This window comes from Coturnix japonica, chromosome 4 (assembly GCF_054131305.1).
Source record: "Coturnix japonica strain WE chromosome 4, WE-NBRP24, whole genome shotgun sequence".
In the NCBI taxonomy this organism is placed as follows: domain Eukaryota; kingdom Metazoa; phylum Chordata; class Aves; order Galliformes; family Phasianidae; genus Coturnix; species Coturnix japonica.
This window is the reverse complement of record NC_140666.1, coordinates 63302543-63330231: the sequence shown is the minus strand read 5'-3', so window position 1 is coordinate 63330231 and position 27689 is coordinate 63302543. Positions and strand designations below refer to the sequence as shown.

The window sequence follows — 27689 nt, the reverse complement described above, 5'->3', positions numbered from 1 at the left end:
CGCAGAGCGGAGCATTGCCGTGCTGTGGAGCAGGACACAGCACAGCACGGCACAGCCACCGCCCGGCCCTCCTGTCCCCTCCCAGTCTCCGTCCGCAAAGCTCTCTCCCACCTCTCGCGAGACACCCCCATCACCCCGCACTCCGCTGTGGGGGCGGAGCCGCCATGCCCGCTGCCTTGGCTCCCGCCCCCCCCGTTGGCAGCCGGAGGTGTGGCTGTGTGGCTGTGCTCGGCACGCTCCGCCCGCTCCTCCCCCGTTCGTTCCCGGCTGGCGGTACAACGCGGTGCCGTAGCGGCCTGCTCCGCTCCGCTCTTTGTCGGGCGTTGCCCCGCGGCTCCCCGTTCCTTCAGCCGCTCCTCCCGGCGGTGACGTGACTCGTTCCCAGCCGCTCGTCCCGCCGCCCGCATCGCTCCGTTGCCCGCCGCGCTCCGCTCCGCTCGGGCGCCCCCCCCGGCGGCTTCCGCAGGAAGGAGCGGCGCGGTTCCCCCTCCCCCTGCCCGCCTTCCTTCTCCTCCTCCTCCTCCTCCTCGCGCCCTCCTCCCGGCCCCCCCGCAGCGCGAGCGGAGCGCGGAGTCACCGCGGCGCACAGACGGCCCCGGCGGCGGCGGCACTCGCACACAATGGCGCTGAAACGCATCAACAAGGTGAGCGGCCCGCGGCCTCCCCTCGCTCCTCGCCGTCCTTTCGGGTTCGGCCTCTTTATTTTCGCGTTGTTTTTTGTCGTTTCATCATGGAGGCGCCGCGCTGCGCCACGCCGCCCGCCGACGGCACCCGGCCGCGCTCCCCTCGCCCCGCCGGGCCCGGAGCTCCGCCGCAGCCCGCCGGCGGGAGGCGGCCCCGCCGCTCGCGCTCAGACCTCGCCGAGCCCCCGCCCGCGGCGGATGGAGCCCCACGGCCGCTCCGGGCCCTGCCCCCCCCCCCCCCTCTATGTCGGAGCGGGTCCTCCCGGCCTCCCCGCGGCGTGCGGCGCCTTTCCCGCATTGTAAGATGGCGGCGGCTCGGCGGGTCCGGGCCCTTTCCGGGATCCCGCGGTGCGCGCACTGCGCGCTGCCCGGAGCCGGGTTCGGCCCCACCGGCGGCGGAAGCGCCGCGCCGAGCCCGCGCCTTGCACAATCGGGACCGGGTGGAGCAAGTTCACAGCTAAGTCGGAAAAAATGCCGCGGTGATGATGGCGTGAGCCGTTTCCAGCGAAGGAAGGAGCCCGCCGGCTCCGAGCTCGCGGGCGGCTGGCGGGGCAGGCTCTGCTCCCGGGCCGCCGCCCGGCTCTCCTCGCCGGAGCCGGCAGCGCCGTGTGTGCCGTTGTCGCCAAGATGGCAGCATGGCTGCGGCCCGTTCCGCGGGGTGTGCCGCCTGCAGCCGGGCTGTTACAGCGGGCTGGAGCGCGGCTCTTTGGTGGGAGGATGCCCCCGGGCATTGTACGGCGGCTCCCGGTTAGTTTTACTTTCATGGATGTCTGCGAGTTGACGCGCTCCCCAGAGGATTTCAAAACAGCTTCTTTAGAATCTGCTGTCAGAAGTTGTTGCCCGTATTAGCGGTGATATCACCCGAGTTGTGCACAGCCAGGAGCCTCCCTGGGTGCTTTGTCATCAGCTCGTGCTTATGAAACACTCGCGCGCTGCAGGTAAGAGTTTTCTGCTAAAGGGAAGGGGTGATGGTTACCTAGAGGAGCCGTTTGCCTCCCTCGGCATCATAACGTGGTGCTCGAAACCTTAAAACTCTTCAGCATAACTTGTCAATGAGGAAGCCCTCCCTGGCTGTGTGCTCTGGGCCTGCTGCGTGTGCTTCCCAGGCCCTCGCTGGTTGTGCTTCCCCTTGTGCTGGGGTGTAGGGTCAGAGGGTTGGTACAGGGCTTTTGGTGTGGGCTGGCAGTTTGTTTTGAAGGTGTTATTTTTAGTCCATTTCATCACAGGGTGCTACAGGATAGGCTTCCAAATTCACGTGGGGTTTACGGTTTCAATTTTGTTTTTCCCGATGCGGAACATCAAAATGGTGCTGTGTAGCAGACCGAAAGCATTGCTTGCAAGCTGCTATCTTTCAAAGCTGGGTTTTTAATAAGAACATTTACTGGGATTGAGGCTGGCATCCAAAAAATAGGAGAAATAATTTTGTAATGAAGCTGTTTTGAATTTAGATTTTAATATTACCACCCTGTAAAGCCAGGGAATGGCACTCTGTTACTGGTAATCTGGGATTCCCCGTAAGGTCACAGATCAGACCTTGAAACTGTGCTTCCTTATAGTAGGCAGCTGGCACCAAGTCAGAACAGGCTAAAGAGAGACCAGGACCTCAGAACATTGTAATCACACATGGCTGATTGGGTCTGACTCGTGGCATTACCTGTCAGGGCAAGAACTTGTCATTGCAGCAGGTGACGTCCCAGACTCACTTGGGAAGGTACTTTCAGGCTCTTTGATTCCATCTTTATGGACTTAGGTAAAATCCTTTATTGCACTTCATAAATCAGACTCTCAGATTGTGTTGGAGCATGTGAATGCAACCTGAAGCATGCTACGCGTTCACAATACAGCCACCCCCTCCTTCTCATGTAACTCACAGACTCTGAGCTTTCTGGCTCAGACACGGAAGCACCCAAGAATTGCTGTGTTGGGTCCCTGCTTCTGGAACGTGCTGTTAGAGCTCTCCCAGCAGGAATCGCCAGGTACACAGCCGGTCCCAGGAAGATGACGTTATGCTCAATCTCATTCTCGAGTCTTTGCCATCTGCCCTGAGCGTGGCCTGCATTCAACTGGCAGAGCTCTGCTTTATTGACACGGTGTGTTTTACAGAAGAATGGCAGCTGTCTTATTATACCGCTCAAGTGCTTTTGCTGTGGAATAATGGGAAACTGGATCTTAATTTTAACGGCTTCCTTTCATGAGAATGAATTTCTTTTTTTCCTTTAAATAAGCATAATGGCAATGAAATAAATTGAACAAATGAAGCTTGATTCATACTCATTTGATTTATAAACGTGCAGCCCATCATTGCTGCAGCATTGACACTTTGGCCCTGATGTGTTACATCTCTGGAGCAGAGAAACTTTCATTACACTGGAGTGTGAAGTTGGGAATATATAAAACAGGTAAAAGTTGTGGAGGTACATATTGGTACATATCCATTCTTTCAGCATTGCAAACATTCATGGTGTAGAAGGCCTAAATACAGCAAACACAGGAGGTGGAAGTTGTACATATGAAATGCCCTTTCTGTGAAATCCATGACAAAGCGTGTGCCAGCTGTGTTCTGTGTCCATTTGGTTACACACTACAAGCCATCATCTTTGTGCTGGGGGCCATTTATTGGAAAAACTTGAGGAGTTGGCATCCTGGAAGCTGAAGGCTGAAGGTGGCAAAACCATTTATCTGTGCTCAAGCACAGATAGGCGGCTTCCACTGGCAGTAGCAGACTGGAGGCTGAAAAATGATTTTCCTCAAGGTTACAGCCTCCGGCTCTGTTCCTAGAGGTGTATTTAATTGCAGCTTTATTTCTCCCCCCTCCTCTGAATGCTCAGAGTAAGGGATGCTGTTAGCCCTGGAGACAGTAACATTTTTAAGGGATGGAATGCAGCGTGCAGGGATGAAGGGAGCATGACAAATCGGTGTCACTTTAACCAAAGCTGTAGCTTTTGTACAGGTGATCCAGGTAAAAGGTTATAAAACCTACTTAGTGTGTTTCTTTGTAACCACTTTGGTTTTAACTAGGGACAAAAATGTAAGAGCTCAACTAGTAAAGCTCTTGGGAGTGAGGTTTTCTCTGATTTAAAGGTGCATTACTTTATTTTGGGAGGTAGTTTTAGGCTTAGTTTGCCTCATTCAAAGTTGTTTAATAACTTGATTTATCTTATGCTTTGAATTCGTATCTAGAAATAAGTCTAAGTTTATATGGTTAGAGCTCAGAAAATTAAGGTTAACTAGCCAGTGAAACATGGTGAAATGCTTTGTGAATGCATTGAATGTGTTGCATTACCTTTTGACACTTATTTCACTGTAGCTGTTTTTGGGTATGCATGGGTAGGCCAAGTTCTGTCTCAAGCAGATAACGCCATGTGGCTTCACCACTCTGTGGTTGGAAAGGTCATCTTGGATTGGGAGTTTTCAAATCACGAGGTTCTAATGTGTAGCGTTTGGGAAGAACTAGTGTGGAACAACTTTGGTTTTTTGTTTGCTTGATTGTTTTAAACCAGATTAAAATGATTAAGCATCAGCTGAAAGCTGCCATCGGTTAAATTCTGTTTAGGATTAGATAGTCAGAAATTACATTTGTGTTACAAAATGAATCCTGAAATGCAAATAATACTCCTGAAGTGGGTAGGTTTGATACCTGTGTTCAAGTCCAGTGCTTACTGCGAAGGTCCTACTTCAGGAGCTGGTCATTCGTGATGAGAGTGGAAAATTAAGGATTCCTTAACTAGGCTGTTTAAGCTGCAGGGATGTAAAGATTTCTCCCCACTAACTGGGCATTGTGCTTGTGAAATGGATTCCCAGTCAGCACAGATCTTTAAATCTGTGTGTTGGGATGGGCGGAGAAAGGGGCTGTAATCGCACTTAAGTAATTTACAGAACTTTGGAGATCAATATGCCATTAGATAGGTACCGTACCTTACAAACTGACTCTGCTGTGCTGAAGGGTTTGGGTGGGATAATGCGCTGGGTAAAAGGTTGTCTGGCCAGTGTTTTCTTTATGATCATTCCAGCTTTTAAAGATTTGTTTTTTGAAAGCAAGCCAGTGCTTTTGATATTATTCCCTATGCGAATATCTCTTCCGCAGGAGAGCTGCTGTAGAATTTTGTGACATGAGCTCCCTTCAGCTGCCTGCAGTCAGTGAGCAGAGCCGCAGCATCAGTGCCCTTCTTTGCTCTGTTACAAGAGTGGGTAACCAGCGGTGGGGGAGGGGAAGGGAAGGCTGCAAACAGCTGTAGCAGCAGCTGCAGAATGTACAGCAGTGACTTGCCTCCTGCCCAAGGCATCTATCTTCCCCTCCTGCCCTGAGCACCTTAGCAGCCCCTGTGCCCGGCTGGGCTGGGCTGTGCTGAGCTGAGGAGGGAAGGAGGGGACGGAGGTTCTACACCCTGCAAAGCCATGATGACAGCTGCTAAAGGGGAGTGAAAAGGGCAGAGCCTGTGTGCGGTTCAGATTAGTGTCTTGATGCGCCATCTCAGATAAATCTTTCTGTTGCCAGTGTTAAGGTTTCACTACTTTAACTGGCTGCCCTGTGTTTTGCTGTAGTCCCTGTGCGTCAGAGCTGGCAGATGGGAGCATGTGGTGTGCACTCCGCTGTTAGTTCTATCTCAGCATAAGCTGATTTTTGTTGATGGTTCAGCCTAACGTGCTGCACCTTACATTGAAACATCTGAGTTATGGGTGTGCATTTTGTCCTGTGATAGAGGTGACGTAGTCATTTCCCTGTGTAATATGTAGAAAAAACTAAACTAGCTGCAGTAAGAAGAGAGCTGCTGTGATAATGTGCATATGTTTGTGGACAGCAGTGTGTTCTTAAATATAGTTGCTGTAAAAGCCAACTTGACAGAAGTAGAGAGTATTCAGCTATATTAAATGTCATGAGTCGGATAGTTTGTGAACTTCTTGAGCCTCCATTTAATACCTCAAGCTCTAAATGGGAATTATTGGCGGTGGGTTTTATTTTCTGTTGGTTTATTTTTCCCAGAAAATCTTCTGTGGGTTTTTCACGAGCTGCTGTTTCGTGACGTGAGATGTGGCAGGTTGTGCTGAGCAAGCCATTCAAAAAGCTACTTGAAATTATGTTCACAAGTTGAAGTCGGCATCCATGTCTTTCTCAGCCCTGTGTGAAACACTTCAGGACAAAGTTTGTTACTGGAAAGTGAGCCACACGGAGCATTGCAGGATTCCAGCTGAAAAGCTGAAGGGAAAGGAGATGTTTTTTATTAGTTGTACTGTTTTAAGCATTACTGAGAGCCTTCTCATCAATTGTAAGCTTTCATATTAAAATTCTGTGTAAAGGAAACCTTGGTTCTGACCTTCATCCCTTTGAGAGACATGGTACATTAGACTTCTTCAAGGTTTCCTCCAGTTTTTTCCAATGCAGTTGGCTATTTTTTTGTTATAGTTTTAAGCAAGGGGGGGATTTCAGTCTGCTTTTCAAGTGCTCTGACCCATTGGAAGAGTGATGAAACAGAAATTTAATCCTTTCCCGAGCATCTGGACACCAGAGCTGCAGCAGAACTGGGGGTGGGTACTGGCACACTGTAGGTCAGCTGGGTGGAAGGGGCATGAAGGCTGTGCTGTGTGCTGTGCTCAGCTGCTTTTATGGGGAGCTTCCTCTGGGCCCTGCAGCTGGGCTGGCCAGGTGCTCAGCACTTTGTCCTATGCCAGCAGCAGCTTCAGGTTCCTGGTAAACAGTCTGCTCTAAGGTAATACTTCCCAGCTTTTGCTTGCTTATCCAAGCAATAATGCCAGCCAGTACTGTAAGTCAGATGACTGCAAGCTTTTTTCACCTCTTAGTCTTGGGCTTGCTGTGTTCTTTCACTGAACAGCATAGGAGAACCTCCTGAATTCTGTTGCAGCAGCTCAGGGTGACAGCTGCAATCTCTTCATAAATACACTTGTTTGTTTGTTTTTTGTTTCTGTCTTGTAAAGACCCTTCTGGACACCCGTGTTCTCCAGGTAGCTGAGACAAGTGTCAGGGCATCTGAAGTTTACCTCAGAAATTACCTAGGAATGTGTTTACATCATTGGCTCGCTATGAGTAGATGTACTTAATTGCCTGGACAGTCCTCATAGTTCTGCCTCTGCCACTTGCTGCTCTGAATAGAGACCCACTGTGGTTGTACACAGCAGCGTAAGATGGTAGCAGAATTGTGCAGCTGTAAATCAGATAGTGAAAGAATTACCTCCGTGATGACATGCTGTCATGTTCATGAAATATCCCTGTAATGGAATGTATCTGTCATTTGCTTTTGTGTGCATCTGGGAACTAATGCAAAACGAGGAACAGTCAAAGTCAAATGAACTTTGTTAAAGGAGAGTTGATTTTCATTTAGTTTAAATATTTAAATGTTAGAATGGTCTTCCAGACTACATCTAAACAACAGATCAACCACATTCCACGTCATTACAGATACGGCATTGTTCATCACAGTATTAATTTGATGACTTTCTGCAGTCCTCTTTTCCATGCCTTTTTGAGAACAAGGAGAATTCTTGCATTTTAATGAAGAGGAGACTTAGAGGTTATGCAGACAATTAAGGCCTCTTGTTATTTCTGTCAAAACCTTCCCCATTCACTGCCATTCCTAAGGTTGTTATTTGATGAAGCCTGCTGAATTCTGGCGTACCACTGGATCCCAGATACCTGCTGCTTCTGGTGGGGGCTTCGAATGCTGGGCAACAAGATGGCGGGAGGCCCGCACCTCAAAGCCCAGCATCCAGCTCCTATCTTGTGAAATTGTCTGTTGCCATGCCAAAATCTCAGTCCTGAGCAGTGGTGATCCAACCACAGTGCCACACTTTGAATCTAAGCTTTTTCCAAGAGCATCGTTTTGAGTTTATCTGCTGAACTGAATGTGCCCCTTCCTTCCCCAGTCATCCAGTTTCAGTTAGCTGGGTATAGCACGCTTTTCCCCTTGTGGCTGGCTTTCACTGCTGACCTTTGTCTGGGAGTGCTGCCCTGTAGTGCTGGGTCACAGAACAGATGGTAGGTATGGTTCTCAGAGGAGAAATCTGTGAATAAACTGCATGACAAGTTCCAGGGCTCTGGTACAGAGAGCTTGGGAGAGGCAGAGGTAAAACACCCAGTTGTCAGTGAATGAAGATAGTTAACAGGTGCTTTGCACTTCTCCTTCAGAACATTTTAGTCAGTGTGCACTGTGTCCTGTGCTGGAAGCTTGTGTTTTAGTAGTGCTGTTATGTTCAGAGAATGGTAGCTCTTATGTTACATATTAGAATTCAAGTGCGTAAAGAGGTCAGATTTTCTTCATCTTTGGTAAGATAGCTGTGAGGATTTTGGTTACTTTGGAGTCAAAAAAACAACACCTGTACTTTCAAGTCCAAAGTCCAGCTGTAGGTGAGTTGCTGCCTCCTTTTTGAAGTTTGTTCTGAACACCTTTTTAGTGAGTGACCTTTTTATCCTGTCTCATCTGCCAGTTTGCAGAGTGAACTCTGGGAAAGTTTGGAGTTGAATAGCGCCACTTCAGCTGCAGTCACAGTGAGATTTGCTGCAACCATTACCTGCATTGTACACCTTCCAAACTTGTGAGTGGGTGAGAAGAGCTGTGGACAATAGCCTCATTCACCCGGGTCTGGGGTAGTGGAAGGGAGGTTCTTGAAAAGGATAGCTTGTAGACGATGGAGTAGTTGGTATCATAGGCCAAGCGCACAAAGTGACTTTATTAAACTTACACAGCAATCTGGCATTTCCTACTTTGATTCCTAGGTTTAAAAATTGGGTATTTCAGTGTCTATTTTTTAATACACTGTTATGATATTGTTGCCAGATATTGTGCGATCAGCATGCAGTGGGTAAGCTGAAAGCCTCAGTTTTAAAGACTACTGAAAGGATAGGCCCGAAAATTAGAACATGCAAAGTGATGGTGGGGGTTATCAATGCTATGTTCCTGGTTGTGGTGCCTTGCATTTCTTAAGAAGTACTCTGCTCTTTGGCCCTTGCTGTTCTCTGTACATTTCAGCCTGCATCTTTATTATGAGTTATCACTGTACATATCTTTTTCTTAGTTTTAAGCGCTAGACAGAAGGCCAGCTTGTTTAAAACTAACGATTTTCTGCTGGTTACGCTTGTCATGTGTATTGTACCAGTATGTTCCTGTTCGCCTTAAAAATCCACATTTTTTCAAACTGTTATTTTCTGCTTCCAAGAAAAGTTAATTTTCATGCTAAAAGAAATACTGTGAATGCAGGTGTGTGGGATAAAGCAGCAGTTCTTTGCTGGCTGACTCTTCTTAATCTTCAAACAGGCTTAAATGTTCTTCCCCTCTGTTTATAGCTGCTTCCAATCCTTTCTTTTTTAAGCTGTTTTCAGCAGTGAGTTAATGACTAAAGACTAATGAAGTGATGAATTTTTGGATGCTTAGTGTTTGAACTGTTCATGACACAGACTGTATCAGACAAACACCCCGATTAGTAAGTGCTGCCTTTTCATTGGCTGTAAGTGGTGTTTCTGTTTGCTTCTTGGTTTGCTGTGTGTTTTTTTAAACTTCATGTGTAACTGATTGTTACCTTTCCTTCCCTCTCCAATACAAGCTAACATCTGAAAACCTAAAGCAAATCATCCTTGTTCTTACTTGACAAGTCCAGAAAGCTTTTAGTTTATGATTTCAGCAAGTAATTGTGTTGCAGACCAGCATTAAATTTAAGTGTGTGTTTATGTCTGTAAAGATGACTGGTGTTTTGCCACTCTGTATTTAAGTCAGTTGCTACCATCGTTGAAAATAAAGCTTTGGCTGTTTCCATCTTAAACTAGAAAAATGCAGCAGTGGAGCCACAAGGAGAGTGAGTTCTGAGAAGCGGGAAGCAAAGGAGCTGGCACTGACTGCTCAGCTTGGTTGCATGTGGGAAGGCAGTTTCCTATGCAGCAAGCCATCATTTGCTACTGGATTTGCTGAGGCTTGGACACTATTGTGAGAAGAGCAGCTTGTTGCCGTCAGTATTTACTTTCACGGTCTTGCTTGTGTATTTGGGTGAGGCATCCTGGGCCATTCTTTGAACATTCCTTGAATTTCCTTCACCACTTAAAATGACTGCTGTCATCTTCTTGTAAGCAGCTGGTGGAGAGGAATTGTGTGAGGCTTCGGCAGAGCTTTTCTGACAATTTGTTTTTGAAAAGCGGCCTTCCTGTCACTTACAGTATCACCTGGGATCTTAGTCCTGCATTCAGTCACGTGACAGGGTTTTAGATCTCCAGTAGAAGTGTATGCCATATTTTTATGCAAAACAAGCAGCTAGTTATTGCTTTAAGTACTTGGTTTATTTTTTTGGCTAATGTGACTGATCTTATATAGAGAAAGGTGTGTGGGAATTTTCCAATAAAACTGTGTTTACTACAGCCTTAATGTGAAGCTGGCAGTAAACCGTGCCATGTGGTGTGGAAGCGGGGCTGTCTGTTGTTATACTTACACTTTTCCACCACTTTTCCAAAACTGGTGCAAAACTGTACCTGTATGTCATCCTGTACATGCTACCGCCATTCTCTGGCATGGGTGCTCACTCCTTAAATAGTGCTTAAACCTGCAAAATGCTGTGTGACTAATCTTCCCTGGGGAGGAGCAGGAGCTATCGCAACTTATATTTGGAAACTGGGGCAGCAGTGGTGATACGCTGGAGCTACACCGGAAACCTGCGGCAGAGCCAGAGACTCCTAGTCATGGCTGTAATTCAAGACTCATCCTTTCCAAGTGGGTGTGCAGTGCACCCCTGAACCAGCCTCTGTGCAAATGTTTCCACGTAGAGCCTTGGGAATTGGCTTCATGGGAAAATACCTATTTTTTCCTAAGCCACCTGGAAAATGAAAAATAGAGCAGCTGGCTCCAGGAAAGTGTGGGTTCTGCTTCGGGTATTTTTAAAACAGTTGGAGGTGTAACTTGGTGTGTACCTTAACAAAGGGAAGAGCCACTGAAACTGGGTGCAAGCAGAAAGCTGCAAAGCTGTAGATAGGCAGTGTAGCAGAAGGAATGTGAACATCATAAAGCCCTTATGCTTAGAGCAGCACTGGGGAACATTTTTAGCATTTTATATTCTTAAATATTAAACACCACTTTATAGAGTGAAACTTGATGTGGTCGTACCTTATTAGTGAGAAATGGGTGAAAGCTGGGGAACAACTTGGAGCTTCTGTCAGCCCCTGGCAGTTACCAATCTTAGTTCTGCTTTAAGAAATACTGTCAGACAAAGTATATGCCTATTGTGGAATGGCTGGTATCGGCGGCTGAGCTAAGGAGGAAGGTCAGTGTTGGGTCTGCCGCTGTGTTGCTTGAGAGGAGGCTCCTCCCTTTCCTGAACAAATGCACTGTGTCACAGCTGTATGTCTGTGCCTGCCCAGTTTCTAGTTCTTCCAGTTCGCCCCTTGCATTCAGTAGAGCTGTAGCTTTCAGAAACAGGCGCCTCTGAAGGTTATGGAGAGAACTTTGTGCCCTGTTTTTAGAACAAGCTCTCCCTCCTTTTGTGTAGCTATGAGGCGTCACACACTACCAACAGGGTAAATAGCAGCACAGCGTTTCTGGGAGCAGGAAGAACTGGCTGCTGTTGCTTGTGTCTGCCTCAGTTCTTCCCCAGCACTTACACTGCTGAGACACACAGCTCCCTTCCCAGTTTTGTTCTTATGACTGAGGTACCTAAGGGATCATGAAGAGAATACAAGAATGAGTATTACCTCTCGTGTATTTCTGACTTTAGTCAGTAAATCCACTTGTTCTGTGGTGGAAATACTGAGTAATGTATCATGTTCCTACCCTTATCTCTTCTTTGAATTGCTTTGTTTAGCACAGTTACGTTCTTTTGTACTTCAGTGTTTTGGGACAGACAAAACTTGAGACCTTTAGTTTATGAAAATCACTGCTTGCCTGTTCCATAGATAAAAGGGCAAACTCTCTATGGACCGGTATTTTGAGTCTTGGACTACTGGAGCGTGCAAACTCAGGTGTTTCAGTTTGTAAATTATTCTTAAAATTACTCAAATGTTTTTTTTTTCTTTCATGAAATTTTCACTGACTTCTTAAATACTTTTCTTACATTTGCAGCCCTTTACTTACTTTTCCTACTAGAATTATTGATATACTCAAATTTCTCTACTGTCTTTAAATGTGTTTGTCAGCTGCAGTTTAACCTGGTGCTGTTTTCTTGTTTCTCTGGAGATAGTAGTACTTTTGGAAGAGCTCTCTAGGTTATTGTTCATACCTCTGGCATTCCAGTTGCAGGCTGGTCTTTTCTTGCCCTTTTTGTCTTCATAATTTCTATAAACTTTGTGAAGAGCCATTTCATAGTTCTTAGTTCCAGTAATAGTTTTCCAGAAATAGGATCTTCTTCCCAGATTCAATCAAATAATGCAGTAATAACCGCATAAGTACTTTAAAATATAATAGTCTTTCTGCATCTTCCTTTGCTACAGTTTATTTTAAGGGACAAAACAGCCAGAGGAATTTTTTTCCCGGATATCATAAACAATCAACTGATCATTGTTTAATTGGAAAGGCATTTGGATGAGAAGCCAGCCTGCTCAACAGGACTTCCTTTATTTGCTAAGTGTATGCTGAAGGGAAACCTGAAAATAAAAAATAAATTTAAAAAAGCTTTCAATATGACAGATTTTACATTTCTTCTTTGTCTTAATGTAGATTATCTAAATGTAGTCTAGCAGGTCTGTGGAACAACACGTGGGCCTGGGCAGAGATTTCATGGCAGGAATAAGTATGTCCCAGGGACCCCCCAGCAATAACAGGGGAGTGCTGTATGATAGAAGAGTGCGCTGTGGAGGGGTTCTCTGTGCTCCAGAGAGAGCTGTTGTCCACTCTGAATGAGTGTGATGAGAATCAACATGTGTAAGGAGGGGGGATGATGGTCTCTGGTGTTGTTAGAACCTGTGGGTTTCTACATGCTGGAGTAGTGTTTTTTCTCTCTCCCTGTGTTTGTGAGTACAAGACATTCACATTGGAAGGAACGTACTTTTCTTCTCATTTTGTTTTGGCTTACATTTACTAAATTTTCATCTGGTGTAGAATTTGTCAAATCTAAAAGATAGACATCAGAATTTTCCCAGGCAGAGCTGGTTGCTGTCTGGTCCAAATGTGCCTGTTTCCAACATAATAGGTCTGCCTGGGTTCCTTAGAAGTCTGAGAATGTAATGGAAAGTTCTTGTATTAATGGCTTGTGTGGGCCTGTAGTAAATAACTTGGGTGCGACTGCTAATATCTAGGAGAAGGGCTGAAGGTTTTCCCCATTCTTGTGACTCCAAATGCCTTGACAAGTGCACTTTTAGGTAAGTTCTTGAAGCCATTTTTAGCTTCAAATACCAGCAGGAAGGAGGGAAGGTATTTGCTATGTTCTCTAACTGAAAGCCAACATTCTGTTAGAAAACACACCATCCAGTCAAGTAAGTAATCTACAGAGTGTTCAAATGAATCCAGAGTTTCTGAGATTCGTCACCGTGATCTTGACATTAAACAAGGAGTCCTCCATTCTGAGTTTCTGTTTTTGTTCCCTATGAAACAAAAGAGGAGGGGGATCTGGTTTCTGCATCTTAGTTATTCAGAATTTTGAAGGCACGATAGTCAAAAGTGTAAAGTTTAAAATAAAAAGTGCAGATGCTTTGCCTGGTTCTGATATTTGTCCGCATCTTCAGTCTACTTGTCTGCTTTATCTTATGGAAAATATATTCCTGCTGGAGGCAGTGGGGAAAAAGGTAACTGAGTTTCTGGTTGTTCTGAATGTTAGTATTGAGTGTTATAGACACAGTGCTTTCTGTGTCGTGAAAACTAACCATAGCTTTCTCATTTCCAGCTTAGGGCTTCTCTGGCTGAGACTTAATCCTTGAAAATCATGATCAGAAACTGGTCAGACTTAGCCCGCTTCAGGCTCAGTGATGTCTGTTCTCTTTTCCCCTTTTCCAGTAGTAGTGTCTTAAGAGGAATAAACAGTATTTTCCAAGTATCGTTGCCTTTATCTTAATTGTTGACCTTTGTGTTCAGTTTAGCCAGTTGTCTTTTACAAAGACGCTTCTGATACTGATCTGTTGATTTAATAGTTGTTGCTTCACATTATCTTGTATTCATACATGGAGAAACTTTTAGAGGTGTTTTTTTGGACATGAATTGCAAATGGCTGTTGAATTCATTAGAGTTCCTTCTCTGAACAGATCTTTGTTTTTTTGTTTCTTCCTAAGGAACTTAGTGACTTAGCTCGCGACCCTCCAGCACAGTGTTCAGCAGGTCCCGTTGGAGATGACAGTAAGTAATCTTAGGTTTTTTTAGTTTTGCTCTACTAACACAAAGCATACCATGCCTAGATAATAATGCGGAGTTTTTCTTTTGTAGTGTTTCATTGGCAAGCCACAATTATGGGACCTGTAAGTATTCTAATTCTTGTGATGTAATATTAAACCAGTAGTTCCTATTCAGGAAGAACCTGTTTTTTGTTGTTGTTTTGTTGTTTTTTTCTAACTCCCATTATCAGGCAATAGCTCTAGAGGTATTCCTTATAGTAACAGGAAATGAAAGAACAACAAAACAGTCTGAACACAGTTTTGCTGCTGGGATATTTGTACTGAGACTCGTACTGGGGCTGAAATAAATTCTAGAAGTATGTAAGCTGATATCACCTTCTTTCTGGAAAATTTGTTCGCATTTAACTGTTTCTACACTTTGAGTTATGACTGAGAATCCTGTGTGTTAAATGTACAGTAGACAGCTGAAACCTGAGTATTCGTATTTCCTTGTTTAAGAAGGCAAATACTTGTCCTGACTAGCAGCATAACACAGAAGCACTTGACATCTGCAGTTCTCAGGGCTAATTAGCTATATTTAGAAAACTTTTTATAACTTGAAACCAATATCAGATGCCAGTAGGTCCGGAGCCCCAGAGTTATTCTTCTGGTGAGGCTCAGAGTAGGAATTAAGTATCAATGATGTTGAATTGCCCTAATTCTGTATAGCTACAGGCATGCTTTACTTAGATCCCTACTAAAAGTTTGCATGTCAGAGGTTGGCTTCATTGGAAAAATGGCTTCATTCCTGAGTCCCTGGTCTTCATTGATTGTAACGAAGCGCCTCAAAAAGAAAATCATTTGAAATACAAGACATGTTCTGTGCTGTACTGAGTTTGATTATATGTACCTGGTGTCTGCATGGTTATAAGGTAATAAACATCAGTTGAATTTTAAAATGGCATTATTTTTAGCTTCTAGCTTAACAGTGTACAGCTCCTTTCTTTCCCTACATGGTTTCTATGCTGTCTATCAAAAAGATCTGCATTCTTGCTTCAAAATTGGCCTGACAGTGTGGGGTTAGCTCTGGTGCTGCTTAGTGCCTTCAAGGGTAGTACCAAACATCGGGCATTCCTTCTCTGTTGTAGGGTATTACACAGGCTGTGATTTTCTTAATGAGATGTGAGAGTGCTTTATTAGTTCGTCAACTTAATTTTTAATATACTCTGGGAGCAGTTTGCTCACACACTTGCTAAAATGTGAAGTTAAAGGGTTGTTTCTTCAGTCCTCGTATGGTACCCTTGACCATATGCAAGAGGTTGCATCTATTGCTGGGTTTTTGGTAGGGTATTGTGTAACAGATGCAATCTGTTTGTTTTCGGGTTTTAGTCCCTTGTGTTGTGTTGAAGGATTTCATTTGCTGCTATGTAGCTAAGAAAGACGTAGTGTCTTCTTACACTGATATGAAATGTTCTTACAGTGAATGTAAAGATTCAGTTAATGGGGAATTCAGAAGTGTGCTCTGTGTCCCATGTTCATTTTTGATAGCCATGTTCCTGGATTTTGTTGTAGTTTTCACTTTAAACAGCAAAATTATTGTCTTCGCTTAGGAAGTTCAGTTGTAGTTTCAAAGAAAAAATTATTGCAACATATTCTTGTAACTAGTAACTTACGCAATCAATATTTAGTTGCTCCATTTATCCTCTGCTTTTTATATGCTTTTTCAAAAAAAATTGATATTTTAATAGTTAAGACCTGAATTAATTATTCCTATGGTCATTGCCTTGTTACAGGGCTAATGTGCAATACTCCTATACCTGATAGTGCTGGACTTTGTTTCTGTAAAAGAGGAAGAATTCTCTTTAATCTCAACGTGTTTTGTTTTGACTTCCCCCTGTTCTCACACCCCCTGGAACAAGAAGTTAGCTCTGTATTGTTAGCTTTTTGCAGTGCTAAGCAACACCTAAATTAAAGGTAGAACTTATGGGAGGTCCTTGGCTGTAGTAAAATTGGGTGGTTATAACAGATACACTCCATACACTATTGGCTTTTGAACTTGTTAGACAGTCCTTTCACTCACTCTCTTACCCTTCAATTGGGCCATTTCAGGGAGACTGAGGTGCTTTTGCCAGATTGTTCTGAGTGAATTGGCAGAGAAGTTTTCTTTGAAGCATCAGCTTAGAGAGGTCAGTCTGGAAAGAAAAATGTCTGTTAATATCACATACCTAAGGAAGTAGTAATTCAGTGCAACAGGCATAGTTAAAATTCATGTAATAGACAGTTCAGCCATTGAAACAAGTTTCTTTATGTATTTAAAACAACATCATCTTGGAATTTGTCCTAAGGATGATAATAGGAGAATTATTTGTTTACTTTGGCAGAATGACAGTCCATATCAGGGTGGTGTATTCTTCTTGACAATTCACTTTCCTACAGACTACCCTTTCAAACCACCTAAGGTAAGTGTTGCTTTTGCATTTGTGGTGTTAGCTGTCTTTAAGGAACCAACTAGAGGCTAGAAAATGCCAACAACTGTGTTCTGATGTTGTCAAGGATGTGCTTTTTTTCTGCACTCTTACAGTATCTTAAATGCCCAGGTCCCTCTCTATAAAATACAAAATAGGTGTGTTGGCATGCATTTTTAGGAGAAAATTCATGAATTCTAAATGTTGCAGGTTAGTGTTTGGTTTTATTTTTGTTTTTCTCGATTGTTCAGAAAACTTACTAGGTTTGTGTTACAACAGAATTCTTGCTGGGGGTGCTGTCAAGTCTTACAGTAAAGCTGTTTGGGTTATTCCATAAAAACATGACTCTTGGTGAGTGCTTGAAGTCGATGATTGTATCTCTTAGAATTTGGCAGTAGTTATAAAGTAGTAATATCTGATAAAACTACCAAAATGCTTGTCTACCAGTTTTCTTACAGCATGGAAGTGCATGCTGGAAGCAACCACTACATTTGGAATTCTTTAGCTTTGTGGTGGCACTGTTGCTATGGTTCAGACATTTCGGTTGAGCATCCTCATCATCATGCAGTCAGCTGTGATTAAAGCACGGCCTACCACCTGCCCTGTCTCTGAAGTAGAATGATAGTTGGATATTGAGGGTACTTTCTGTGAATCTCTGATAGGGCTTAACTGCTTAATTGTTTTTTTTAGCAGGAAGTGGAGCTGACAGCTTGACTGAGAACAGAAGATGATGTCATAAATCAAAACAAACTCTTTGTATCTTTTCTTTTTGTTACAGGTTGCATTTACAACAAGAATCTATCATCCAAATATTAACAGTAATGGCAGCATTTGTCTTGATATTCTAAGATCACAGTGGTCTCCTGCTTTAACTATTTCTAAAGGTAACTTTTGTGAGGGAGAGATGTTTCTGTTTGGTGTTGGATACTGTGCTTCTAGCTTTAATTCTCTAGAGTTCCTGCCCATCTCCTGAGTTTTCCTTTAAATCCATTCTATGTCTCTGCCAATTTGATAACTATGTCTTAAAGTATTTGTAAATGAAGGTTTGTTTTTTCAAATACCTTCTTCTCGCCATTTGAAAGCCTTATCTGGCTGCTTACTTGCTGCACTGTTCTTAGCAGAACATGTACTAGCTTAGCCCCATTGTAAACTACTGGCATTTGGATTGAAAAAAGACTGTGGTTGTCCTAAAGTGGAGGCAGTGCTTGTTTCCCACTCTCCATGTAGAAATATGTACTGCATATCAATTTAAAGATGGCTTTCATTTTTAGTAATAAAGTCTTCATAGTTTGGTTTTTGTTGGGTTTTTTTTGTGAGTCTGTCTAGGATTGCATGCTGTGCTATGTGTTTGCATCTCTGCAGTTAACAAAAGTGGTTGTTCATAAGTGCTGCTTTCAGCTGCTGTGCACTGGCATTGCATGAACTTCATGAACTAAACTTTGTGGTTACACTTCAGGATACGTTGATGTTATGCTGCAGTAAAAGCTTTGTCTATTTTTTTTTTCCCATTTTAATGTACTAAATAATATTGGATGCTCAAATGTTTCTGTGATGATCAGATTCTTTTTTGCTTCAAAGATACTGGTACTTGTAGCTTCAAAAGATCCATCAAAGTGCTCCTTTGTTTGTAGAACTCGTAATTCCTGTCTGTGCAAGGTGTAGCTTTGTGATCTGGATGTGGGTATCCTACTTTTTAATGTTGTCACTATTGTTTTTCTTTCAAAATTGCTGTGAGAGTAGGGGATGCAGACTACATCAGTGTTACTCTTCTTTACAACCACCATGTAGCTTTATTGGTGCAGAACGGAGTATATTGTCTTAGTACAGAGAAAAAAGTCAACCTGATCAGAAGTAAGTGAATGAGACTTAGTTTTAGTAATTAAAACATGGAGAATTCTTGTCATCAGAATACATAATAACATGCTTTAAATTGACTGCTGCCTTTTATCACAGTGCAGGGAATAAAAAAGTGCTGTTCTTATGCATGCTAACTGAAAGTTAGGGGAATTGGTGAAAAAGAAAACAAAACAAAAAAAGCCCCCCAAAATTATGGACTTTTAAGTGATTCATATCTTGTGTGTATTTATTTATTTAAAGTGGGTTGCAAATTTACTTTGGCCATATGTCAAGGGAAAAGTTATTTGGGTTCTCTAGCATCCTGATGTTGTGCTAATGCAAGAACTATACTTGAAGATGATTGCTCATATTTTGCAATTGATGTCTGTATTTTTTTACAGTTCTCTTATCCATTTGTTCACTGTTATGTGATCCAAATCCAGATGACCCTCTAGTGCCAGAGATTGCACGTATCTATAAAACAGACAGAGACAAGTAAGTAAAGAGTTGCATAAGAGTAGTATTCTAACAAACTTGAAGAGTGCTTTTTCAAACAGCAGTTGTACTGAGCGAGACTTTTAGTGGGAAATCTGAAGTGGAGAGAGCTGTGTGTCTATTCTTGATAGTAATTTAAACAGTGGGGCTTAGTATCTTTGAAGTTAAGGGATCTTTTTCTCACAAGTATGGCAGTATTTGAAAGTACATGTTGCCCCATTTATTGACTTACTATGCGTAAGTAGGACAGATACGCAGATGGAGGAAAAGACAGCTTTGTTGTTTTGGTGCTCTTTTTAGTAGCAACTTGGTCTTTAATTTGAAAATTTCCCCTTGAAAAAAGCTTCGTAAGTTTTTCCTATCTGTGTTGAAATGATTGTTTTTATCTCTTACATGTTTTTTTAACTTTCCACAGATAGAATGACATAAAGTAGCCTTTGTTTGTTTTATATAAATATATTAATGCTAAATATACTTGTCCAATTAGGTACAATAGGTTAGCAAGAGAGTGGACAGAGAAATACGCTATGCTGTAGGGTAAGAATATCTGCACATTATGGTGCATTTAACAAAATGGAAACTTGTCAGCACTTGAGTGCTGCATGCTTTAAGGCACTGGATTAACTAACAGATAATGAATGGATCAGTTTCTGAACTTGAATATTTAACAGCTTGATCTGTGGTTAGTGTGAAATGTATTGGCCAGTCACTATTTCTCACAGATACTGCTCTTGCATGGCAACAACAACAAAAAAGTATGAAATTATTACTGAGTTTGAGCCAGCTTGTCAACTTGTTCTGTCAAGTATTTACCCAGATTTTGCCAGAATTTCATTAAAAGTGATGCCCTGGAAGCAATACAATGTAATCAGTCCTCATGCATAGGTATGCAAAAAATTTGGGCAATCCAAATTTCAACTTCTGTTTTTCACCAGTGTCTGTCTTTTGTATATTGCAGACTAGGAAAATGTATGGGGATTATGTTCTGCTTGTATAGTTCAAAATTAACTTCTTACTGACAAGCATGGAGTTACGTATAAACTAATTGTCAGCTCAGTTCCTGTGGAGGAAGTATTAATTGAAGATAATATCCTTTTTAAAAATTATTTAAGCAATATATTAATGTGGAAAGAAAGTACAAAGTATGAAGAAAATTTACTATTTTACTGTTAAACAAGAAATTTGACAGATTCTAAACGAGATGATATTATTAACCAAGTAATCTTTACTTATGGCATGTGATCCCCTGTAATCTTTATCTAAGAACAATATTTAAACAGAATGTTCCCTTTGCCCCTCCTCCTCCAAGTGGTCTATATTGCTCTCACCAGAGTAGTTGTTCACACCTTCCTTGAGCAGTTATTCACAGCAGACCTCCAGCAAATATGCTTGACTTAAGTTTGAACCGTTTCATATAAACGTAAACAACATCCTGGTTAGTCTAGCAGGGATTTGAGTTTTTTCCCTTTATGTTATTAAAAACAGGGACTTTCCTTTACGTGAAGAGAATCGGGAGATGGGGTGAAAGTAATACTTAATAATTAACAGTTTAGGGGATTGTTATTTCCATGCTGGCAGTAACTCAGTTCTTGTTGTTCTTTGCAGGTACAACAGAATATCTCGGGAATGGACTCAGAAGTATGCCATGTGATGCTACCTTAAAGTCAGAATAACCTGCATTATAGCTGGAATAAACTTTAAATTACTGTTCCTTTTTTGATTTTCTTATCCGGCTGCTCCCCTATCAGACCTCATCTTTTTTATTTTTTTGTTTACCTCCTTCCATTCATGCACATGCTCATCTGAGAAGACTTTAGTTCTTCCAGCTTTGGACAATAACTGCTTTTAGAATCTGTAAAGTAGTTACACAAGAACAATTGCCCAAGATTCAGATTTATTTTTTTTTTAATGGAGCATGTGTATTATGTGGCCAATGTCTTCATTCTAACTTGGTTATGAGATTAAAAAAAAATACATTCCTCATTGCTCTAACAGATACTGAAGATACCACCTGAAAGGGGTGAGAGGAGATGGATGTTCAATTTTCTCCCATCAAAGAAGTAACATTGCTGTAGCAACATCCATCTTGTTACAAACCTTCTAGTGTTAGAGAACTGAGGTTTTATTATATACATTTGCTCATAACTGATACGTCTGGAGAATTGGTACTGAATCTATAGCATCAGCAGAACAGAAAATGTGATGTATCTTATGCATGTCAATAAAGGAATGACCAGTTCTTGTTTTACAGAGAATGGAAATTGGAAGTCAAACATCCCTTGTATTCCAAAATAGGGTCTAAGAACATTTTTGTAATTCATTTAAATTTTGTTAGGAGGCTTGGAGCTATTAGTTAATCTGTCTTCCAAAACACTGTTTAATATAGCACTGAATAAATGATGCAAGTTGTAAATGGATGAGTGATCAACTAATAGCTCTACTAGTAATTGATTTATTTTCTTCAATAAAGTTGCATAAACCAATGAGTTAGCTGCCTGGATTAATCAATATGGGAAACAAAATCTTTTGTAAAAGCAAAGCTGGTTTTTGTATATACTGTTGGGATTTGCCTCATTGTTTAACATCAAATAATGATGTGAAGTTCAATAGAGTGAATCTTTTGCCATTTTCAGTTATAATGCTCAGTCTTTTGCAGGTTGACACATTGTTCGGCCTGATGTATGCAGAATTAATAAGCTAACATAGTAGTGTAGCCTTAGTAGCGTGCTACACGTGGTGCTGGGATTCCAGCGTTCAAGGATGGACTTGGGACCCAGCAGATCTGAAGTGGTGTATTGTGGAGATGCTTCCTGATGCACCTGTGTTTGCTGACTGAGAACCTTTTTCTTCACCTTGTACGCTTGACAGCTGAAAGATCTTAATATGGGAGTAATCATGAGGCAAAAATATAAAATAAAGTACTGTTTTGATGTGGGAATTGTCATGAGGCTGTGTTGAAGTGAATTTACTATGTGGGATGTTCGTTACCATTGAAAAGGACTTGTTCAGCCATGCTGCCATTTTACATTAATGACTATTTTAATGCAACAGACACTTTCCTCATGTCAGGTGACTAAACGTGAATAAAGACTCATTGCTATTGGATTTTTGTTCTACAAGAAGCATTGTCTTGTGCCATTAGTTAATCTTTGCAGCAACAAGGGCATTATTAAGCATCTGGCTCTCCTGTTTCCTGCCTTCTTCCTTCATATATTTCCTTGTTTGATTTTTGTTTGTTTTTGTCTCTCTCCATTTTTAACATCCATGGCTTCATTTTCTCTAGTCTTGTATTATCAGTTTATTGTGCATCTGTGACTTCGCACGGCACCACTTCTGCACAGCTTATAGTTATGTACATTCTGATTCCTTGTCCCCACATGGATGTGGAAAGCTAGATGTAAAATAAATGTTAAACCTTAATTTTTATATATATAAAAAAAAATTGAATATGTAGTTTGGACATGATTTGTTCCGGTTTTAAAATATGAAAGTGAACTTTAAAGAAATAGTTGGCTTGAAATTAAGAAAGCCGGGCTGTCTTTAACAGTGCATGCATCACTGAAATGACGTATACAGGTTTGTTTGTGAAGCTGCAGTTTGTGTAGTTTTTTTGCCTTGCTAACCAAAGGGTTTTTACTTTTGTGCCATTTCTCTGGAATTGAATATACTTGAAATGCAGCTGCCAAATAGCATTGCAATCGAGGTAAAAGCATGTATCTGTAAACTGGCAAATATGTCGCTCTTACCTTTGTGGTAATTGTGTTAATATAATGCTTATTACTTTGTCATGGAGCCGTAGCCATTGTGATCAACTAGAAAGATGTGAGATGTAAGGCACCAAACTTTGTAAAACTTGAGGTGTGGATGAGGGGGGTCAGGAAAGAAGATAGTAAAATGTTGCATGGAAGATGGAAATCTTGCCTGGACTGCTATGTATTTCTCATGTACTTCCTGATGGTAGGTACTTCGTGATCTTTTCAGTAAGTGGAAAGCATGTATTCTGATGAAAGAGTGATTGGTGAATTGTAGATGTTGCAGGTGTTACACATGTGTGCCAGAGATTATGCTGCTGTATTTACGAGACAGGAAATAGTAAGTGTTCTGTCCTCAAAGCAGTCTTGGGTGGTGTGCCAGCTTCCCCTGAAGGTTTAATGGGCTCGGTCTTAAAGGCAGGGGATGCTGAGGAAAGAAACTGTCTAGCATGAGCTCAGAAGGAAATGAAAGAATTCAAGAACTTCTGCCAAAACAAAAGAAGTTAATTTGTGATTACCTCAATAAGTCTATCTACCACAAGTCTAGAAGGTTGCAGCTGTAGTGAAACATATGGAGGAACAAAAACTATTTGGATTTGTGAAAACTGAGGGTTTTTGAAAGCCCTGAAGTTGAGTTGTCCTGCCCAGCTCTATTTAAAAGACTTAGTTCAGGGTGACAAGTATGATAATAACTTCAGCTCACTAGTCAACTCCATCCTAAAAGTACTGAATTGAACAAAGTCTCGTTGTGTAAATGGCTTTGACAGTGTTTGTAGAAAACAAAGATGTTATAAGCAAAGTATTTCTGAAACAAGTGTTTTTAAGCAGACCACAAGAATACAATCTGGTTACTGTGGAGGGATAGAACTGCAGTCTGGCAATTGATTAAAAGTCTAGTTAATGTCAATGTGTGAACTGTACCAGTCCTGTTCGATTTGATGACTGCTTAGGCAAAAATGAGTTAAATGAATTAAAAGGACTTGATGATTTAAACGTTTGCAGCCAGAAATGTGCTAAATAATTTTTTAGTCTTTTCTGCAACCTCTACCAATTGTTCTTTAAAAATTAGTTCAGATACTTCACTATTATAAGAATATTTCTTATCTGCATCGTAATCTGAAGCAGATCCAATAGACTCATCAGTTGTGGACTGAAAGTTTATTCTGAATTACTATCAGCAAGTCTTTAATAGCACTTAAGATGTGGTAGAGGTTGGAATTCAGTTGAAGATCACTTGCTGTGTTTATAGATTAAAAAAAGGGGGAGGAGGGAAAGCTTTGTAGTGCTAATGTATGAAGACTACACTAAGACAACTATTTGCTTTAGTGAGTTGTGTGAAACAAATTGGCATAGGAACAGGGGAAGGAGGGAAGTAATCCATGATCAATAAAAGTTTCTTAAGGTACAAAGGTTATTTCATTGGAATATGGGCCACTCTTAAACCCCCTAAATATAACCCCCGTGCCCCCTCCATTTCCCCAAAAAATTGGAGAAAAAAGAAAAGAAAGCCCACTTGCTGTTTGCTGCAATTCTTTGTGTTGTTGAATGGATGCTATTTTACCATAGTGCCTTCAATGTAAAAATAGCATCAATTGATGAGATGTTGTATTTTGACCTTGATAGGCAATTGCATGTTTAGCCCTAATTCCAACTACTTTTTAAGGTGTTTATAAAGCGTAGGGCTTACATCGTGGGAACAGTGCGGGAGCAATGCATTGAAAGCAGGGTAAAGCAGGAAACAAAACTACAAATGTACAGGGAAGGTATGAAAGGTGAAGATGTGCTGCCTGTGTCATTGTGAAGTGCAAATGTATTGTCAAATAATCTCTAGTGCAAAGTCAAATGGAAGTAACCTGCAGTAGGATAGCTCATCAGTTGTAATTTTAAGCATCCAGGTTAGCCTGTTGAGTATAACCTCAAACTTGACTTTATGAAGAATTAACTCAGGGTGTAGATAATAGAGCTTTTGCAGGTGTGTACGGAGTTTTTCATATGCAAGTGTCTTTGAAGGCACCCCAGATCTTGCCATCTAAACGAGGAACTGTAAGATGCAGCCATGTGTACTGCACATGGCATGAATTTATTAACTCCTTCCTCACTGACTGACTTGTGAAGGTAAGTGGTAAAGATGTGTCATAGCTTTGGTGTTTAGTACAAAGCTGACATTTCTCTGGGGAAGGATGCTCTTTTGCTGAAATAACATCTACAGAATCTCTGCTATGTTGTTAATCCTCCTCTGATAATGAATGCAGTAAGATTAACTGATTTATAGATAGCTTAGAAATGTAAAAGTCTGATAAGTATAACCGTTCTTTCCTCTATTACAAAGATTGGGCTGCTTTAATTGGAATAAGGGGTTCAGATCTCTTTGTCAGGTCTCTTGGTATTTCTACTTAAAAGAGCATTGAGGAAAGTATCTCTGTTAGGTGTTGCAGAAGGTCTCCATTGACAACCTTAGTGGACATCAGGGAAGCTTCCAGAGCGTGGTACTGATATAGAATGGGAGAGTTCTGGCTGGAGAATTGAGTATTTGGAACTGAATGTTATTAAAATCTTGATGTCTTGAAGTCTTGCTTCTCTTCAGCATCTGTCTGGTCTAATGACGTGTGCCTTGAGAATTTTCAGGTACAAATTTTGTTCAGCTTTTTGTACCTCTGTTCCTTGCCGTTCTATTTTTCTCCTTTGTAGCCCATAAGGATTTCATATCAAGAGACATCTTTTAGAACACAAAGTGCTCACTGCTTAAGAGATTGTTGTTTGGTTTTAAAGGCCAGAGGACAAACCATATACAAATGCATTAACCGGTTCAGTAGAAAACAAGATGTCGAGTGAAATACAGGACATTTAGAGAAGTCTTTATTGGTTCAGTTGTACTGCAGTCTGAATAGAAAACTTTAACACGTAAGCTTATAGAATCAGACTACCTGTGTTGCATGTATTTTTATATATTAAGCCATTGTGTGATTCTGCAAGTTTCTTATTGTGCACAGTAGAAATAAACGTAGCCCCCCTGAAAGGTAGAGGGTGAGTGTGGCTTTGTAGATGATTCTTTTGCGTTATGTTTATGGTATATTTCAGCATAGTAGTAAATATTGCATTCACTTTGAGTGTTATAAATTCTTCAGTATACAGTTACTTTTGTACAGTTGTAGGTGCTTAGCTTTGCATAAATAGGGGGTTTCCATACACTCACAAAAGTAAAGTTTTGCATTGGTAGGTGCCAGTGTTATAAAAAGAAGAACAAAGTTCTCCATGGTTTATCTGCAAAGTGTAACACGCATAAACCAGTATGTCTACTTAAATACATACAATTTTTACTAGCATAAGCCTCCTTTGCCTTCAGTTTTTTTAGCATAAAAATAGTTTCATTTTTGGGCTGATAGTTTGCTTGAGAGTGAGCTCTAAGCTCAGCAGCGAGCTGCTATGGGACAAATGCAGATACAGGACTTCGCCGGTATAAAGGGTAGAACTTGAGTCAATTGAGTCTGACCGCTTTCTATTGCTAGTTGTATTAACTGCTCTCATTAATGTGTTTTTTGCAGTTTGAGTTGTATTTCAAGAAGATATCCCTAGGTCTTGTTTGTGTAGTGATTTATGTTTCCTGAGAAGCCATTCTAAATTCACTGAAAGCTACACTTCAAGGTAAGGTTACCCCATTGCAAGCACTTGAGTTAGGTGGGAGGTAGATGCCTGTTACTTAGCTCAGTTTTTCTCCACTCCTACTTCCTGGTACCTCTTAAACTCAGAATTACCATTTCAGTGCTAAGGATGTGGATTTTTAATTTTCTCACCTTTTTGGTTATAAATGGAGAAGTGTGTTCTGTTTGGATTAGTTGTAGATTATGTGAGAAAAGGTTGTGCTTTGATGTAATACAAGTAACCCTGACGTGTTTCTCCATGTAATATTAAATGAGACACTGTCACAGCTGACATAGAAGAATACACAGGATTTCAGAAGAAAAAGCTGATGAGAAGACATGCTTCTGGAAAGCCATTGACTGGGTGCTTTCAAACTTCTGGATACCAAATTGTATCAAGGAAATTGAGTTTCTTTGATAAATTTTCCTGAAGTAATTTCTTCCAATGGGGAAGTCTCTGCCATATAGTTAAGTTAGGCAACATCTGTGGTCTCTAAGTGCTTCCAGCTTCTGAACAAGGATTTTAGGCAGTTGCTGGAGCACATTATGCTTTGTGAGGTGCAAAAACATGAAGAAAGGATACAGGGTAATGGTTAGAATATTACTAGCAATCTTCTGGAATTATTAAGCTTGCTGCAGTGGTTCTGGTTGGGAGGAATGTTTTCAAAAGTAATGAAAATGTGTTAAGCTTTCTGAGCTCTTAGATAAGTAAAGGTGTAGAAACTGTATTAATGTTCTGTATCTGAAGAGCAGATGTGCTGGGGCAAAGTGTAAGAGGGAAGATGTCAGTGTCACGGAATGTTTGAAGAGAAGTTATCACGTAGCATATGCTGACACATACATCATGAATACTCGAGGGTGTGGACAGTGGAGAGGGCAGCCAGCTGTACCTTGTGAGCCAGCTGCAGCTAACTGATAAGCTATTCTTGAGGAGTTCTGCTAGGAGGAAATAGCAGCAATTATAGTTTGTGGTTACAAGATTATGGATCATTGCCAGGAAGCTGGAAGGATAAACAGTGGTTCAGCATCTCTGGTATTAAGGGAACACAACAAAACAAACAGAAGAGGTCTTGAAAAATCTCCAAGTTCAGATTGCTACCAGGATGTTTACAAAACAATCAGTGACTCTTTTCAGCAATGCAGTGGGTTCTCCTTGTCTGTTAGTTTGCCCACTGTGAGATGTCAAAGTGGGTTATGGCAGAAGGAAGCTAAATGCTGCTTATTTTGCTAGTATGTTAAAAAGTGCCAAAACCTGAGGTGTCTGGTCCCTCTAACTCAGTAATGAAACTTGAAACTATCTTCAGGATATAATGGCACTTCTGTACAGTAAGACCTCAAAACGCACACTGAGTGTTTACATTCGGAGGTTATATTGAAGTTACAGTGTAGCTTTTCTTATTTCAGTAGATCATGCCAGTTCCCACTAGCTACAGTTACCTCTGCACTTACCTATAGTCTTAGTGTTCAGAAAACAACTTTACCATGCAGCTGTGGCTCTTGTAGCAGTTATCAGAGACATAGGCAATAATTTGAGCAGCGGATACTTGGTTCCACAAGGCTGGGAAGGTGGCTGGAACAAGGTGTGTGTGAATACTATCTTA

General features: G+C 41.6%; 2 protein-coding genes across 7 annotated transcripts in view; both read left to right on the top strand.

The window, feature by feature from the left end:
• The first annotated feature begins 551 nt into the window (after positions 1-551).
• Positions 552-21803, top strand: UBE2D3 (ubiquitin conjugating enzyme E2 D3). Of its 6 annotated transcripts, none has more exons than XM_085547185.1 (8): positions 552-644; positions 13864-13927; positions 14015-14046; positions 16284-16361; positions 17146-17251; positions 18605-18698; positions 19186-19235; positions 20304-21803. In XM_085547185.1, exons 1-7 carry the CDS (start codon positions 621-623, stop codon positions 19232-19234), a joined length of 447 nt encoding a protein of 148 aa, XP_085403311.1. In that variant the 5' UTR covers positions 552-620; the 3' UTR covers position 19235; positions 20304-21803. The 6 variants fall into 6 exon arrangements, with proteins under 6 accessions (XP_085403311.1, XP_085403315.1, XP_015717604.3 ...); XM_085547186.1 differs by lacking the exon at positions 552-644 and adding an exon at positions 1598-1621 and having other exon boundaries at positions 20304-21642; XM_085547189.1 differs by lacking the exon at positions 14015-14046 and having other exon boundaries at positions 20304-21642.
• A 4266-nt stretch (positions 21804-26069) lies between these two features.
• The window catches only part of MANBA (mannosidase beta), a 51150-nt gene continuing 49530 nt past the window's right edge, over positions 26070-27689 (top strand). Inside the window, exon 1 of the mRNA XM_085547157.1 lies at positions 26070-26092. The gene's annotated coding sequence lies outside the window, so the exon portion shown is untranslated. The remainder of the gene's footprint in view (positions 26093-27689) is intronic.